At 34.1% G+C, this 17,906-nt stretch overlaps 1 protein-coding gene and 1 pseudogene across 2 annotated transcripts; one reads left to right on the plus strand and one right to left on the minus strand.

Moving 5' to 3' along the window:
• The first annotated feature begins 5,746 nt into the window (after nt 1-5,746).
• On the plus strand, nt 5,747-12,555 carry LOC143568719 (serine carboxypeptidase-like 13). Its single transcript, XM_077054798.1, has 14 exons — nt 5,747-5,907; nt 5,998-6,143; nt 7,057-7,133; nt 9,975-10,100; nt 10,551-10,653; nt 10,779-10,816; nt 10,908-11,009; nt 11,103-11,189; nt 11,280-11,354; nt 11,451-11,522; nt 11,643-11,791; nt 11,877-11,990; nt 12,130-12,184; nt 12,419-12,555. Exons 1-14 carry the CDS (start codon nt 5,759-5,761, stop codon nt 12,512-12,514), a joined length of 1,389 nt encoding a protein of 462 aa, XP_076910913.1. The 5' UTR covers nt 5,747-5,758; the 3' UTR covers nt 12,515-12,555.
• A 772-nt stretch (nt 12,556-13,327) lies between these two features.
• Nucleotides 13,328-17,614, minus strand: LOC143568718 (glyoxylase I 4 pseudogene; annotated as a pseudogene). The gene is made up of 2 exons (XR_013141613.1): nt 17,324-17,614; nt 13,328-13,727 (listed from the first exon to the last, which is right to left on the minus strand). The product of XR_013141613.1 is annotated as a glyoxylase I 4 pseudogene (transcript).
• Between the last annotated feature and the right edge of the window lie 292 nt (nt 17,615-17,906).

The following is a 17,906-nucleotide window of genomic DNA, read 5'->3' on the forward strand; positions in this document are numbered from 1 at the left end:
TTTGTATGTTACAACTTAATTTTTATAATCAATTACAAGCTTTGAATGGTATTCATGATCCATTAAGTATTTTGAACAATTTAATTCAATTGAAACACATTTATCTCAATATTCACTTATAAATAGAGCTTCATTCATTCTCATTTGCTAACAACTCAATTACAAAAGAGTGTTGATATTATCTCATTTTGGTGATTTTCATCTACTTTGATTTATTAAGTCAAACAGTGAGATTCAAGATTTTTTCTTTTATTGTCTAAGTTCTTCTTCCAGGTATGTCATGTTTATATATTCTACTTGTACGACTCGTTTAAAATTTAATGTTATAAAAATTTATCTAACATTAGTGTTAGTTCATCAAAAACGAACTTGACTCGCTTATGTATTTATTCGATTCGCTTTAGTTATTTTTTTTATCCAACATCTAAAACTAATTCTTTTCATCTCACTCTCTGAAATATAATATTTTTACCATATCGGAAATGAACCCAACCTAAATTTGAGTTCGGGTCCGACCAGAAATGATCTCACTCTCTGAAATATAATATTTTTACCATATCGGAAATGAACCCAACCTAAATTTGAGTTCGGGTCCGACCAGAAATGAACCACTCGCTTAAACTCGTTTAAGGCCGTTTTTTATTTATTTTCTTTAAAGCCTTTTTAGTTTTTTCTATATTAATCAAACAAATTATTATAAACTAAATAGTATTATGTTAAAGTACATAATATTTGTTATAAATTATTTTTATCATTGTTTCACTCAAAAATCAACTTTTAGTTTACGTTAGTTTCGTGAAAACCCAATTAATAGTATATTATTATTTTATTTCATTATTCTTCATAATTTCGAGATAAAATTATACGTTAAAATCCGTGTTTAATAAATGTTATAATCCTCATTTTAGTGATAAACTTATAATTAAATAATATTAAAACCATAATAAGTCGTTAAAAGTTCGTAAAACTTAAAAATATTATTATAACAAAATGCCTTTAAGATAATAAAATAATTCAGGATTCCCAAAACTATATTATTCAACCTTTACAATCTCGTTAGTAATATTTAATTATTGTATTTTTTACTTATAGTTCGCGAGGTTTGATCGTTTCAATTTCTTTAACTCGCTCTCGGTTTTTATTTCAAGTTTAGCTTCAATTTCAAGGTGAGTTTCTCAACCCCCCCCCCCCTTACTATTTTATTACTTTTAGGGGTAACATATGTATCTTATAAACTCAAGTGTTTACGATTTCGTTTACAAACTACAATTTATTACATTGACTTGTGTGTTTACTTGATTACTTGCACGTGATGGCCCCATTAAGTATGATCATATGCGCTCCTTTGCATCACATACCATTTTGTTATGATTGAAAAATGACCTCATTATCTGAGTACGCTGGTTGTTACCAACTGGAAGGGACCTTACTTGCGCGATTATTACATTTGTCTCATGGAATTGTATGGTTTTTATGTATTTATATCCAACTTGTGTGAACTCACCAACTATTCGTTTAGTTGACTTTATTTTATACATATGCTACAGGTACCGTTATTAGATGATGATACTCGGGGAAGACATTAGGACTTAGAGTATTTTTAATAAATGGACAAGTTATTAATTTGTTTTTGTTTTTCTTGTATTTATTTATATTTGGACTTGTGTATTCGATGCTTAAATTAATTAATGATAATATTGCCACTTAATAGTGTCATGTGTGTTTTAAGAAATTTGTACGTCACACTCAAGCGTTTCTGCTTAAGCTGGGGTGTTACACTGATGCAGGTATCGATGGCAGAGTATTGAAATTCTAGGAGCTAGCATCAGTTTTAGCATATTCCCTAACACCATATCAAATTAGGGTTGTCATAATATGTCAGACATGACATGATAAGACACGACACGATAAGACACGGTGACCTGTTGTGCTAAACACGACACGATAACTAATCATGTCATTTTTTCCAAACACGAACACGAACCTGTTTAGTAAAAGGTTAACCTGTTAAGAGACCTATTTAAAGACACATTGCATAATACATGTGTAACGAAACCAAAATTTTTAAAACGAGTATAAAAGTCTTAATTAATAGATAATGCATAACATATTTGAAATGAAAAACCACAAATCCATAACATACTAGAATCAAAAGACGACAAATACATAACATACTTCAAATAAAAATATCATAGAAGCGAATCATAACATAAATAAAAAAAATATAATATTGGGTTCTGACGGGCATTGGTGTAATGTCTTTTGTAAGCATGACATTAGGTTTAAGACTTTTGGAGTGTATATATTTATTTTTTTTAAAATAAAAATATACACAGGTTAACAATTATTTAACAAGTTAGGGCAGGAATTTAAAGATGTCTTAAACATGTCGATTGTTTAAGACACGAAAGTTGTTACACTCAAACCCAAACATGTTAAAACTTGTGTCGTGTCGTGTTAATAGATCTGTGTCATAAATTGACAGCCATATATCAAATCTTCTTACAATCCATGCATAAACAACGACATGCATATTTGAAATAAAGGGAGGTTGCCATTTTTAGGCTTGGAAGACCGATGGTGGCGACTCACGGCTTGTGTTGCTATTGCTGACGCATATCCGCTTGTGATGGCTTGAAATGAAAACGTTTAAGAAAAACATGAGTGATAACCTTATTTAATGGATTATCGAGGATAATTGCCGATAATAGACTAACTTACAGGAAAAAAAAATCCTTACCAATACACCATTTTAAACATTTTGTTATTAGTTTACTTCTAAAACTCTTATGAGCTGACTGAAATTTTTCATATATCGTTTTGACGTAAAGTTCTAAAGTTAGTGGGCTCACGTGAACCCCTTGAACCCATGTTAGATCCGCCCATTGTGATATCTTATTATTTATTAACCATGTTAAAGGAGTCGTATCATTAATATACTGTTCGAGTCACTTCATTCAAGTTATTGAAACGCTTATACCTAATGACATCAAACATGTTGGGTTTGTGTTATAATTAATCTAGTTAAATTTAACATTATTAACATTAAGGTGGTGTTTGTTTTTCCCAAAAGAGCTTCCAGGCCTCTTCTGTCTGTGCCGCGCATACCACGCGCAGACGTTGCCCTCTGCAGAGTGTTTGCTTTTCCGAAGACGTTTCATTAAAAAATCGTCTGCGTGCCCATTTCCTGGTGCAGACATGGTCCAACCACTTCTGGCCTCTTCTAAAACCTCTTCTAACACATTCTCATCATTCTCATCAGACTTTTCTCTCAAACCCTAATCTCCTCTGCTCTTCTCTCTCAAACCCAGCGCCCTCCACTACCATACCAGCCCTACACCACCATACCATCCGCATCCACCACCATACGCGCCACCGCCAACCTCTGCCGCCACCACCATACCATCTCCATCTATCTTGGTATGTTTATTTCTTCACCATTATTGTAATTGTTATGTTATTACTAGTTTGTAGTTTTTTGTTAATTGTTAAAATTTTTGTTAAATTTGTTAGATTGTTATTAGTTTGTAGAAAGTTTATGTTTGATGAATATTGTTATTAGTTTGTTGTTGAATAAAGTTTGTAGAAAGTTTGGGTTTGATGGATATTGTTATTAGTTTGTTGTTGAATAAAGTTTGTAGTTTTTTTTTTTGTTAATTGTTAAAGTTTTTTGTTAGATTGTTATTAATTTGTAGAAAGTTTAGTTTTGATGAATATTGTTATTAATTGGTTGTATTCATTTGTTAGAAGGTGTTCTATGGGTTTTAAATACTATCAAATGGGTTACGCAAGAAATTTGCACTAACGGGCCAAAACGGGTTGCTTAGTAGGGCATTAATCATGTTGGATTTTGTTGATGCGTATAATAGTGTGTGTTGAATTATTTTTTGTTCCATGGCTTTTGTGTTTATTGAAAATATGATTTAATATGATGTTATACAAGAGTACTAAAATTTTACTTCATATGTCCCAGGTAAAGCTTGTGCATAAATGAAGACTGATGATCTAGTGCTTGAGACGGAACACAAACAACTCATGTTAGAAATGAATTATATTAGTGAAGTTGTCAATAGTTGTTTTTGTGTAGACATGAATTTTAAACCTAGCATGTTAGATTATATATATATATATGATGCAATCTAAATGATGAAATTAAGTTGTTTGTAGAAACTGATTTGAATTTTTCTTGTTAAATCTGGTCATGTGCAATGTACATGAGGGTAATTTGGTCATTTTGTCTTTATTTATTATAAAAACATTTTATCTTTTCACCCACCATCTTCATTTTCTCTCTCTTTAACATTCATCATCTTCACATCCTCTCTCTCTCTAACATAGAACCACCACCATCACCAACCAACCACCACAACCAGCCACCACCATCATTTTTACCACCATCACCACCCTCACCTGCTGTTGCGACCACCAATTTCCACCGGTGTAATCAGTGAGGATCTGAATGATCCAGATCATTAACATTAATCAATCATTATCCTGAGTCATTCTGCTCACCAATTTTCAATCATTAACAATCATCAATCACCAGTTTCCACCAAACTATAACATTATTTAAAGCTTTACAATCATCAATCATTAACCCGGGTCAAAACCTTTAATACACGGATATCCACCAATTTCCACGAGTTTGGGTCGGGTCATGATGTAGACTGTGGATCCGAATACTAAGACGTCGGAGCAAATGATGACGCTAACGAGTTTGTATTTGAGGTGGGCCATAAGTGACGACAGGCGGCGGTGGTGGTGGATCTGAACTCCGACGGAGACGACAGTGGGGTGGGGTTGAGATCGGCTCCGGCCAGTGGAGGAAGTCCGACAGGCGGCGATGGTGGTTGAGATCGCAGTTTCCACCGGATTCCGACCTCAACTCACCGCCACCGTCATTTACAACCTTTAGATCTACAACCACTGGCCACCATCTCAACCTACCATCGCCGCCATTTATAAACATCAGATTCACAACTCTCAAACCACCCACCTCAACCCATCCTTAAATCTAACCGGTACAATTGTGGTACTTGTGGTTCCGGCAGTGACGGCGGTCACGTGCAGAGGTTGTTGATGAGCTTCTTGGTGTTCTTAAGGAAAAATATAAGGTATATTGGTGGTGATTAGTGGGGGTGATGTTGGGGTGGATGGTGTAGGTGGTGGTGGAGGTGGTGGCCACATGTTGAAGATTGGTGGGTTGAAGAGAGAGAGAGAGAGGGAGAGGGGGGGGGGGGGTTTATATATGTATATATATTTTATTTCTTTTATTTTTAATTAATAAATAAATATATGAATTTACAACAATACCCTCATGTGCCTTGCAGTCTTGCACATGACCAGATTTAACGTGAAAAGTTAATTGGGTTAGAGCCAAAGGACGTAACATGAAAGATATTTGAAACATAAAGTATGTGTTCTGCCATCTCTTTTGCTAAAGAATGTCAATTGAAAAACGATTAAGTATAAATGACGTTTTTTTGCCATTTTGTCTAAAAAAGTATCATGTTTAACACAACACCATATATTTAAAAGAAACCTGACTGAAAACCACATTATAATGTGATTTTTCATTTTTGTTTCCTGAATAAATGCATTCATATTCAACTCTTTTCATTTATATGGTCCACCAAATATTATAAATTTATAACATAAAAGTCAATTTACTTAAAATATGAGGGCATATAAAACGACTACCTACTCTATATGTATATATATATAAGAAACATAGAACAGAGCTGGGACCATATGAAACATGCTTGAGCTAAAAAGCAAAATGCAAATCTGTGTCATTGTCCTTGTGCTTATACTGCATTTGCACATGTTACCTTTCTCATATTCCAAAACAATCGTCAAACACCTCCCTGGTTTTTCCGGCGAACTTCCGTTCACTCTTGAAACTGGGTACGTTTCTATTTAAATTCTCCTTCTCATTTTGGCATTCATGGTTTTATATATATTATTATTATTGATGTTGGAATGGATTGTTGAAAGATATGTTGGTGTTGGAAACCGGGAAGAAGTGGAACTGTTCTATTACTTTGTTGAATCTCAAAGTAACCCACACCGAGATCCGTTGCTTCTTTATCTCACCGGAGGTCCGGGAACCTCGGGCATTATTCCATTCTTAAATCAAATAGGTATCCTTTTTCAACTTTTTTTTAATCTATTTTTTGAACGACGATTAGTGTGTTAATTTGGAGAGCCCGCTATCTCATTCTTGTCAGACTATATTGTCTTAACTAGGTCATGCTGGATACGGAGTTTGGCTTAAGCGTTCTCCAATAAACCATATCGCAATTATTATTGTTATTATTATTATTAAATTCAAGTTGTTATGTGAAATGTGTATATGGTACGTTAGAAAAATAACCAGACGGGTGCTCGCGCGATACAGCAGGAAATACAGAACTTGATAATCACGTAATAGATTTATGGGTGCTTATTGTTTCGTTTGAAACCGTGAAATCGTTTATTGGTATAGGTAGATTAATAATTTTTATTTTAAACTCACTTTTGTATCGAAGTACAAACGAAACTGGATACTAACCATTACTTATGGTTTGGTTTTGTTGGGTTTTAATTTTCAATGGTCCGGTTTTAATTTTCGGCGAAACAAACCGTTACTAATAGCTTGGCTCACGGTTAAATATAAAACCATCAAAACGAATCAAAACGAATAACAAATAAAATGTTTTTTTAACTAAAAAAACCAAGGTCTGTATTTTTAGAATTTTTAGATATATTTAGATGTATTTGTGATCGTTTTAGTGTTTATCAAATAATTATGCTTCTAATAAAAAAAGTTGTGAAAAATAATAATTTACTTAAAGTGTGATTTGACAATTTGTGGACGTTAGATGCTCACATATCTGATTAACTATTAATTTACTTAACCCATACTTCAACCCAAAATTAAATTATAGGTAGACCAAGTTTGACTAAGGTGCCACTTTGTGTTTAAATGCATTCATGCAACCATATATCATTTTAAATTTAATTATCGTGGTCATACAAAAACAAGAAACATTGATTAACTTATTGTTGACGTAGGTCCACTTCTTTTTGAATACACGAATGCATCAAGATCTGATGTCAAACTGGAAGTCAATCCATATTCATGGACCAAGGTTCATATTCTTCGCTAGACCTACTTCTTAACTTTTATATCAAAAATAGGGTTCAAAGTCTGTGTTGACGTGTGTGTATATATATATACTATACGGGTGCCCGCGCGATGCGGCGGGGAACAAAAATCATAGTAATCGTATAAAATTGTGGATGTTCAAGGTTCGTTTAAAACCTTGAAAACGTTTGAACCAAACATCGCTTTTGGTCAGCTGGTTTCCAAATGTTCAAACCATAGTAAACGGTTTGGTTTATGGTTTATACAGAAAATTGGCCATATAAAACCGGACCAGATGCTAAACTTATTATTGAAGCTCCATGCGTGAAACCAAACCATTAGTAACGATTCAGTTTAGAGTTTCTATGGTTCAATTTTGGTTCTCAATAACAAAAAATCAAACCAATGGTTTGGCTCACGGTATAACTTAGAAACAGTTAAAACCGAATTATGAAAACCCATGCGTAATATGTTAATTTTTTTATTTGAAAAATTATAGCAATACCATAACCAAATTAAAGACAATAAAATACTCATTTTTATGGTGCAATTTTTTATAAAAAATATTAACGTATGAAAAAGTTATTGCCGTCGGAAAATTGTTGGTGGGAAGTTATTTACAATTAAAATTAAATATATAGGTAAAGATAAAGGTCTAAAGTAGTAACTATTTCAAGACATGTTTTCAAATGGACAAGTTTGTCCCTCTCTTACATGCTATATAAGGGTACCTTAGACACTAAAAATTGTAATTTACTTAAAAATATGTGTCTTAATTTGCCCTTATTTGATGTATTATATATAGTATAGATGTTACATATGTATGATTGAATTATAATGAAAACTCACTCGAGTTGTAAAAAATCCGTAAAAACTTGATGTAACAAATCATCAATTTTTTTAACATATATAAGCAAATCCAAATAGCTGGCTCCTACTAGTTACTACACTTGGCCCAAGGGAGCGTTTAATTTTTTTGGCACCTAAATGTTTAGGGTTGTAATGGTTTGGCCGGGCGTTAAACATCCAAGGTGGATGGTTTTTGACACACATATCACCCACTCTTTATGTTTAAAAAAATTTGATTGTTACATGGAGTTTTTATAGGCTACATATTGCTTGTTATTAATTCTTTTTAAGTTTTTTCACAACCCTTTAGTTTTCTGTTTTTTTACTATTTGTTTTTAAATGTGGACAATCACATAGGTCCATTGCAGAATTTTGTGGACCGTTATTTTGTGTGTTTCAAAATTTTCATTGTAACATATAATTTAGTTTTTCACTAACAATTTATAATATCTATTATTTTAAAATTCATATTCACATGATATTTCTGTTCTTCATCTACGTATCAACATTAATTTTATTTAAAAACGAATCATACTTAAAATAAATTATATTTGTTATGGGACCCAAATAATTTGTTTTAACTTCAACTAAGTTTTTAACTAATATAGCAAGTGGAAAGATAATAAAAGAAAATCCACATTTAAGTATGGTTAAACACTTGAATATTTTAAATTACTAGGAAAAAACTAAATTATCATAACAAAGTAGGGATTTCTAGTTTGATGGGGCATTAATGTAATTTGAGTGTAAAATAAAAGGTCGAATGGTTCAGTTCCTATAGACCGTAACATTTTGTTGTTAAAAAGAATGTTGCAATGTCTATGGACAATCAAAAAGATTGGATGGGCTTTTGGGGAACGAGTTTTTAAGTAATATTTAATAGAAGGGTTTTTCTTTCTTTCTTTTTTTTTTCTTTCTTTTTTGTGAAATTGGATTTAAATAATTCCCATTATGTACTATTAGCTAATAACATTCCAAACTAACGAGTTTGTTGCCAATGATTCCATCTTTTAACGTATATGTTTCCAATGAGCGGTGACTAACGGAAGCTTAACTCAGTTAGCCTCCGATAGCCGGGAGGACATTTTTAGCCGGAAAATTCAATCTGAGCACCACCACCTGAACACCACCGGCGTCGACTACCACCACGTGAGCACCACCACCAACCAACCACACCCACTTGAATAACACCGCTGACTACCATCCCCGTCGCCGAAACATTCAGTGTAGTTGGGTGCTCATCGGATTTGCCTCAAACCCTCCCCCTTACCGTCATTGAGTTGGTGCGACCCTCGTTTTCTTCTGTCGCTAACTTTGATGGTGGTTCTAGGGTTCTGACAACCTTAATAATTGAGGGTTTTACTAGAAAAATGTTCCTAAAGGTCTGATTCAAGGTTACAAAAAGATTTGGGATGGAAATGTGAGTTTTTTTGGCAAAAAAAGAGTATCCCGGCCAAAGTAGTTTTTTTCGGCGATAGGAGACTAATGGAGTAAGCTTTCGTTAGTCACAGCTTGTTGGGAACAAATATGTTGAAAGATAGGGTTCGTTAGCTGAGACTGTTATTTGCCAATAGTTCATATTAGAATTATTTAAATTCAATTTTCCTTTTTTTTTAGTTTTTTATTTAGTGGTTCATTTTTTCTATTTAACTAGGATTTTATTTCAATGTTTAATAGTATTTATTTAATTATTATTAATTTTTTTAAGGTTCTTAATTTTTGATTTTTCTTGACACTCATTTTTAATTACGAGTCACTTTTTCATGATTTCTAAATATGCCATTTCGGCACTTTTTCTTATGTATGTTTTGATGTTCAGAACCGTGCCGCCACAACGCGGCGTGGGAACGACACTAGTTAGAAGTTAGTGATATACCTCCTTTAAAATTCTCCAAAAAAGAGACCCATGTCATTAGTCTTTTTCGTTTCAACGCATCTTTAAAGAAAATCAATCTCATCCGATTTGTAACAATTTTCGTGTTTATGGTTTTTGTAGACAGCTAACATCATATTCATAGATCTTCCTGCTGGCACTGGTTTTTCATATGTAAAGAGATGGGATTCAACAAAGAAGAACAGTGATTCCGTTGTAGTGACACATGCATACGAATTTATAAGAAAGGTAAATCATAAGTTTGATCGACGTCTTTTTAAATATCAATTGGTCCACACGTCTCTTTAGGTGAATGTTGTTTTAAATATCAACAATATGACAATACTAAGGAGAGAACTATGAGAACTACGTGCTCTGAGTCGTGTGACATATAAGACGGTTTTGTTACAGTAGAATCTACTATTTTTTTCTCCTCAACATACAACGTATTATGTAGTTCTATACTTAAGTGATTATATTAAACATGCCTCTGTGTTCTTCAAACGTAAGGGTGATCTATTAACAATGGGTTTTTTCAGTTGTGGGTTTCCTCCTGGGTAAACCCATGATAAATAGACCCACGTGTAAAAATAAATTATATTAGTTTGTTTTTTCATATTTACATTTTGGTAATGAAAAGGCGTTCTTCTCATTGTTAATTTGTGTCTATTAATTGATCATGTTTTAATGAATTTGTAGTGGCTCATTGACCACCCTATCTTTCTCGATAATCCATTATACATCACGGGGATTTCTTACATGGGACTTATCGTTCCTAGAGTCGTTTCAAAGATATATAATGGTAACAATTTTTCACTTAAAAAGAAAAATGTACATAGGACATGTTTAAAATGTTATCAGTTACTTATAACTAACGAATTTTCTGCATCATGAGAGGTTTTCTTTACTAAACTTCTTCTTTTGTAGGCAATGAACAAGGGCTTAGACCAGAACTAAAACTTAAGGTAACTCAATAGTTTGCACTTACATAAACTCGGATTTATTTACCATGTCATGTCATTGATTAATAGTTCATGTATTTGGATCTTTCTGTAGGGTTTGTTGGTTGTCAACCCACTTACAAACAAGTTCATAAATTTTAATGCAAGAACTGAATTCGCTTATCGAGTTGGACTTATCGAACCTGAGCTCTATGAGGTAACTAATGTCAAATTGTTAAATCATTTATTTCATGAAAAAAAGTAAATGTGTTTAATATTTGTTGGCTTAATCCTATTTTGATCTTCGCAGACAGCAAAAGTACATTGTGGAGGTAAGTTCGTATACATCAATCCAAATAACACATTGTGTTTGGATAGTCTTCGCCCGATAAATGAGGTGAGTTTATCAACCAACGTCCAAGTTCTTTTGTTACTTATGTATTCGCTTCTTAAACGCATTTTAACTTATTAACCTTTTCGCTTGTAGAGCTTACATCGGATCAACGTGAATTATATCTTAGATCCAGTTTGTGATGCAGAAGATCCAACACTAATTTGCCGAGTAAACTTAACCCTCGACCATACAACCTTAACCCTGTGTTACATATATCTTATATTCGTGCGCATAACCTTTTATGTGACTATATTTTATATTTAGGATACCATTTATTCCTTTTCTAATACTTGGGCAAACAAGGAAACCGTGAGACAAGCTCTCAACGTTCGTAAGGTACGCTAATCATACGTTTAAATGGACTATCAATGATGAAATGATCATCAACAACGTATAGATGTCAAATAATAAAAAAAAGTTAATTTTTTTTTGAATGTTTATGTTATGACTATGTAGGGAACTGTGGGTAAATTTCAATTCAGCAACTCGAACATTAGCGACTTATTGGGGAAACCGGATTCAATATATTACTCTCATGACATCTTTAGCAGCGTGAACTACTACAAACAATTTGTTACCAAGAACTGTCGTGCCATGATCATCAAGTAATCGATTTCCTTAACCCGACAACCCCTCCCCTCGATCTCCTCTTTTATAGTCTAACTGAAAGTGTGTTGAACTGATTTGCAGTGGTGATCATGACATGACATTTCCATATATCAGCACAGAACGATGGATAAAGAGTCTAAAGCTTAGAGTCACTAGTCCTTGGAAACCATGGTTCATTCGAACTCAAGTTGTTGGGTGAGTTCGAGTTGTTAATGTTTTAGACATTCCATCATATACTAAAACCGGCTTATGCTTCAGTTATTTTTTATTAATTATGAAACATTGTAATAAGTATGCTGGGTCTTGATTATGAACATCTTTTGTTGCTATGCAGATATGAGAAGACATACTCAGAGGCCAATTTCTCTTTGAAATATGCCACCATCAAGGTAAGATGCAAGAATTACCAGTCACATATTAATAGTCTAATAACAGTATTGAGCATTAATGTACATTTTCATTTATATATAAATGTAAGAACATCTGCAATGCTGTAGACTAAACTTTGTCCCAAGTTGACCATTTATTTTAGTCAAGTTAACTAAAGTGAGTTGAAAATTGAAATCAATAGTTGCTCTTATGATTTATAGACTAAACACGAGCAAATGATATATGCTTTGCAGGGTGCGGGACACTCGGTGGCAATTTACAAGCCTGAAGAATCGATGGTCATTGTGCAGAACTGGCTTGCTTCTCAGACTAATTCTTCAAAATCTTAATTAGCATTTCCACATAAATAGCACATTTATTATTTATGTATAGCGCGCATATGTTATCGCGCACGAATAAATATTGTCATTATTATTATTCGAAAACGCATTTGAATAAATATTATCATTATTATTATTATTTGGAAACCCATGTTAGTAATATTATTTTTGTTTTAAAAGTGAAAATATAATTTGAATGGAGCATGAGATGATGATAAAGGAAATGGGTTAAATTCAAGCTTTTAACCCATTTTCTGGTATCACCAGCAGGACCATCTTGAACTTGTGACCTACCACTAAACAACATAAAAAGTTTACCAATAATATGATAGTTATTTTAATTTCTAATACACCCATTGAATATATATCTATAATGCTTTCTTTTATTTTTTAAATAATTTTGGAGGCCTTAATTGAATATGACCCTAAAACTCTATTTTCATTTCATTGTATGGGCCGTCAACCACCAGGATTATGCTGATTTTGCTAATGCCCTCAAATTCAACCTTTTAACCCGTTTCCTCCTCCTAGCTTGATTGGGTTGTGGTTTGATTCTCTCTAAAAGAAAAACCAAAAGTACATGAACATTGTCTTTTGAAGCTTTCCCCCTTAACTAAGCTTAACATTCTTGTAATATCAAATACCACGGCCTGATAGTGGTAAAGACTCGACATGTTTTTTTTAAACTAGTATTGACGGGCAGTGTCTATATTTCCATTAAAGAGAAACTCATCTTTAATGTGAAAGTGTATATTTTTTTTATTAAAGTATTTGAATGTCTTATCTCAACTAGTAATAATAGTAACAACTCAACTAGTAATAATAGTAAATAGGGATAAAAAAATACAATATCGTGTGTAAGTAATAATATAGTTTTCAATATACGAAGAAACATAGCACATACGAATCACACGTACAAATTAAGGAAACAACTCGCCGTACAACTGGAAAACGTAGAAACGAATGATTCAGCTGGCTTTCGCAGCGTTTGAGTCTAGCTCGACGGCGGATTGTGGCGGTCGTGTGGTAGTTTAATCCGGCCAAAAGAACCTGCAGGCTTGAGCTTCACATTCTCGCAGTTACAGATTTCGATCATAAATCCATCCGGATCATTAAAAAACATCTGGTCGATCACCCCGTCTTCCTTCCCACCCACCGTTCTCTTCTTGTACTTGATGTCTAAATCCTTCAACTTCCGTTCCAACGCCTCCATGTCCTCACACTACACAATAACAAACCACCCTAATTAACACTTGTCAAATGATAAAGTGGCAAAAATTAAGAAGAGTGATGAAGGACAAATTTGTTGGATATAATCTGAATGTTTCGAGTCGGTTCGGGTCGAGTGTTGGTCAAGTCAGTCAAGAGTCAATAGTTTATGGTCAAGTGAAGTTGAGTCAAGCTAGAATAAAGGGTTTTCATTAACCCACGTTTAGAATATGTTTTGAAAGAGTCTTGGTTTTATTTATTTGTTTTGTTATTATTAAAGTAGTTGGGTAAAATAGTTGTTAGCTTTAACCGATCAACTAGGAGAAAGTGGGTTTAGTCTAGGTTGTTGAGTCTTTGTTTTGACTCCACTTTTTCTGGTGTACGTTAGCTATTTGGAGTCCATGTAAGGCTATTTATAGCCCCTTGGTTTATTGAATAATAGTGTGTGTGTGTGCAAGTACTTTCACTGCATTCTTTCCATCTTTCTCTCTTTCTTCATTCTTTATTGTTTTACATCATATATTCTCTGTATATTATACACATACAAACTTGTGTTTGTGTGTGTTAACTTGGGGCCTGAACCAACATTTGGTATCAGAGCCTAGGGCTCGTGTGAAGACGGAGAGACTTGCGGAGAAGACGATCGGTTCTTTGTGAACCGAATAAGGGAAAGAATCGATCTGTGTGATCGAGCAAACTGGAGGAAACAAGTACACTACCCTAATCTGTGTGATAAAGGGTGATTGAATCTGTGTGATTCAAACGGATACGACCTGCGTGAGTCGAAGGAGTTGTTGTGTGTAAGGTTGAGTGAAGAGGGTTCTGTGTGAACAAAAGTGAAGAACGATTCTGTGTGAATCAAGAAGAATTGAATCTGTGTGAATTGAAGAAGCTGCTGTGTGCACGAACCATCTGTGTGAATCAAGAAAGAAGGTTCTGGGTGAACAAGTCTTGTACTAATAGAAGTGAACAAGAAAGAATCTGTGTGATTCGTTGATCCGTGTGAATAAGTCAAAAGCTGTGTGATGTGAAGTTTATTTTGAGCAGACAAGAAAGGACGAGATGACAGAAAAGGGTGGTTCAAGTGCAATCGTGCCAGCGGGTAGCCAGAGTAGCATTCTGTTGCAATGTCCAAAGTTATCGGCAACCAACTATACGAGTTGGTCAATCATGGTGGAATCGATCCAACAAGCATACGGTTTGTGGGAAACGATTGACCCCGTAACAGGAGCCTCCGTTGACGATAAGAAGAACTTGATGGCAAGAGCGTTTGTGTTTTAAACTTTACCCCAAGATGTGTTACTTCAAGTGGCGAAGCACAAAAACGCAAAAGACGTGTGGGAGGCACTTCGTTTACGGTATTTGGGAGCTGACAGAGTTCAGAAGGCGAGGCTTCATACTCTTAGAACCGAGCTAGAGTTGTTAAAGATGAAAGAAAATGAGACGGTTGATGAGTTTTCGGGCAAACTAAGTGAGATTGCCACAAAGTTTAAGAGTCTTGGGTCTAACTTGGAGGATGAAGTTGTGGTAAGAAAGTTGTTAACTACTGTTCCAAAAAAGTTTTTTGCAGATTGTTGCTTCGATTGAGCAATATTTGAAGTTAGAAAACATGTCCTTGAAGAAGCTGTGGGTAGGTTGAAAGCCTATGAAGAGAGGATTACAATTCGTGATGAGGAAGATGATGATCAAGGAAAGTTGTTGCTGACAAAAGAGGAGTGGGAAGAGAGAACAAGGCGTGGTGATTTTGATAAACAAGGACGAGGTCGCGTTCAAGGTAGAGGCCGGGGAGGTGTTGGTAGAGGTCGAGGTGGCCGATTCCAACCTAATGAAGATCGAAAGGAACAAGGTACGAGTCGAGATAAAAAGCACATTAAATGTTACAATTGTCAAGAGTATGGGCATTATGCGTGGGAGTGCCCGAAGAATGAACCGAAGGAAGAAGCTCTCAATTTAGCCCAAGATGATGATGCGTCTGCTTTATTGTGAAGATAATAACGAATCAAAACATCAAGATTAAAGGGGTGATTGTTGGATATAATCTGGATGTTTCGAGTCGGTTCGGGTCGAGTGTTGGTCAAGTCAGTCAAGAGTCAATAGTTTATGGTCAAGTGAAGTTGAGTCAAGCTAGAATAAAGGGTTTTCATTAACCCACGTTTAGAATATGTTTTGAAAGAGTCATGGTTTTATTTATTTGTTTTGTTATTATTAAAGTAGTTGGGTAAAATAGTTGTTAGCTTTAACCGGTCAACTAGGAGAAAGTGGGTTTAGTCTAGGTTGTTGAGTCTTTGTTTTGACTCCACTTTTTCTGGTGTACGTTAGCTATTTGGAGTCCATGTAAGGCTATTTATAGCCCCTTAGTTTATTGAATAATAGTGTGTGTGTGTGCAAGTACTTTCACTGCATTCTTTCCATCTTTCTCTCTTTCTTCATTCTTTATTGTTTTACATCATATATTCTCTTTATATTATACACATACATACTTGTGTTTGTGTGTGTTAACTTGGGGCCTGAACCAACAAAATTAAGCCTTATATATATATATATATATACACATATTCTTGTAAAAAAGAATTATAAGAAACTATTATGTTGCTTTTATTTTTGAAACCTTGATGAACATATAAGAAGCCAATTTTGTTTTTAAGTATGTAAGTTGTGACTAAGATAAGTATGTGTGCTGAAGGTGGGGTTTGTAACACGTATTAGCTCTAGAATTACTATGGTTTTAAAGTCGGGGTTTATTGCACGTATTAGCTCTAGAATTACTACGATTATTGCTGCGTGTATTAACTATAAAATTACTATGGTTTTAAAGTCGGGGTTTATTGCACGTATTAGCTTTAGAATTACTACAATTATTGTTGTATGTATCAACTATAGAATTACTATGGTTTTAAAGTCGGGGTTTATTGCACGTATTAGCTCTAGAATTACTTAGGTTATTGTTGCGTGTATTAACTATAGAATTACTAAGGTTTTAAAGTCGGTTTTTTTTCACGTATTAGCTGTAGAATTGCTATGGTTATCTAGAGTAACGATATACCATTAAACAAACTATAACTGATTTAATGAGCCATATACGCCATTCATTTATTCAAGTACATGGATGGTTTAATCAAGTTACTAATACTCGAACTTCAACTTTTTGTCCGGCAAAAGTTGAAGCCGATTAACAATCACTATCCCATGAACGTGATTTGATAGCATTTATAAGGTAACTTCTAAAACACCAAAATATCCCATCCTCACCAGATTCACAGTGTCACTAGCTTTTTTTTAATATCAAAACAAAATCATATAAAATTTACGTTCATCGTAACATTATTATCCATGACCTGTTATCGACATCGACAAATCAAAAGGTTAAACGTCAAACCTTTTTATATATCTAAATATCTTTAATATGGACTAATTATGGACTAATTACCCCCATAACTAAAAACAAATATTTTTAAAATAACCTATTTAATTATCATAACACTATTAATCCAAAGTTCTAAACAAAAATACCCTATTTGTCACAAAATATATTGAACATGACCCATTTAGAATAAATCCCTAAATATTAATAAACACATATAAATGAAAAGAGATTAATTAATTAAGCACCTGAAAGGATATATGATTATTCATGGGATCCAATTCATCATCATTACTAGGCAACTTGTCTTCATCCTTAGATTGAACCAAATGAATCCCTATCCCATAGTTAAACAACCACGCCCCATCGAAATTGAACGACTGCGGACGCTCTATCGGCACGAACCCTAACGCTTTCTTGTAGAACTCCACCGACTCCTCCACCGACTTACAAACCCTAGACACATGGTTAAGTGACAAGAGAGGCAGCTCAGGCTCCTCTTCTTCTTGTTTCTTTGTTTCTGGTAATTTATTGTCCATTTTTAGCTAGCTTTCAAGTGACCGTTTGAGGTTTTGGCGGGGTTTTATGGACTAGATGGTGTGTGGCGGTTAATGACACGTGGTGTAACTTTGGCTCAGGGTTTTTACGTGGATGAAAGTGGATGTGACGCGTAGAAGTGTTTGTTGCATCGGTTAAGCAATCCATCAACCTAGGAATTATAGATAAATGGAATAAAGAAATAGGGTGAAACTATAGACCAATGGTGTGACATGATGAGGAATATTTTCAAGTAGGCGGTGAGTTTCATGTAATTAATAATTTGCATCTAGA

Source organism: Bidens hawaiensis, unplaced genomic scaffold (assembly GCF_021521415.1).
Source record: "Bidens hawaiensis isolate Kalapana, Puna unplaced genomic scaffold, B.hawaiensis_p1.1 tig00024095_1, whole genome shotgun sequence".
In the NCBI taxonomy this organism is placed as follows: Eukaryota; Viridiplantae; Streptophyta; class Magnoliopsida; order Asterales; family Asteraceae; genus Bidens; species Bidens hawaiensis.

Bases quoted from the DNA above. Each gene is read 5' to 3' on its own strand.
- LOC143568719 (XM_077054798.1), top strand. From the start codon at position 5,759: ATGCTTGAGCTAAAAAGCAAAATGCAAATCTGTGTCATTGTCCTTGTG. The intron at 6,144-7,056 runs GTATCCTTTTTC...TTGTTGACGTAG, and splicing joins TCCATTCTTAAATCAAATAG to GTCCACTTCTTTTTGAATAC. The intron at 12,185-12,418 runs GTAAGATGCAAG...TATGCTTTGCAG, and splicing joins TGAAATATGCCACCATCAAG to GGTGCGGGACACTCGGTGGC.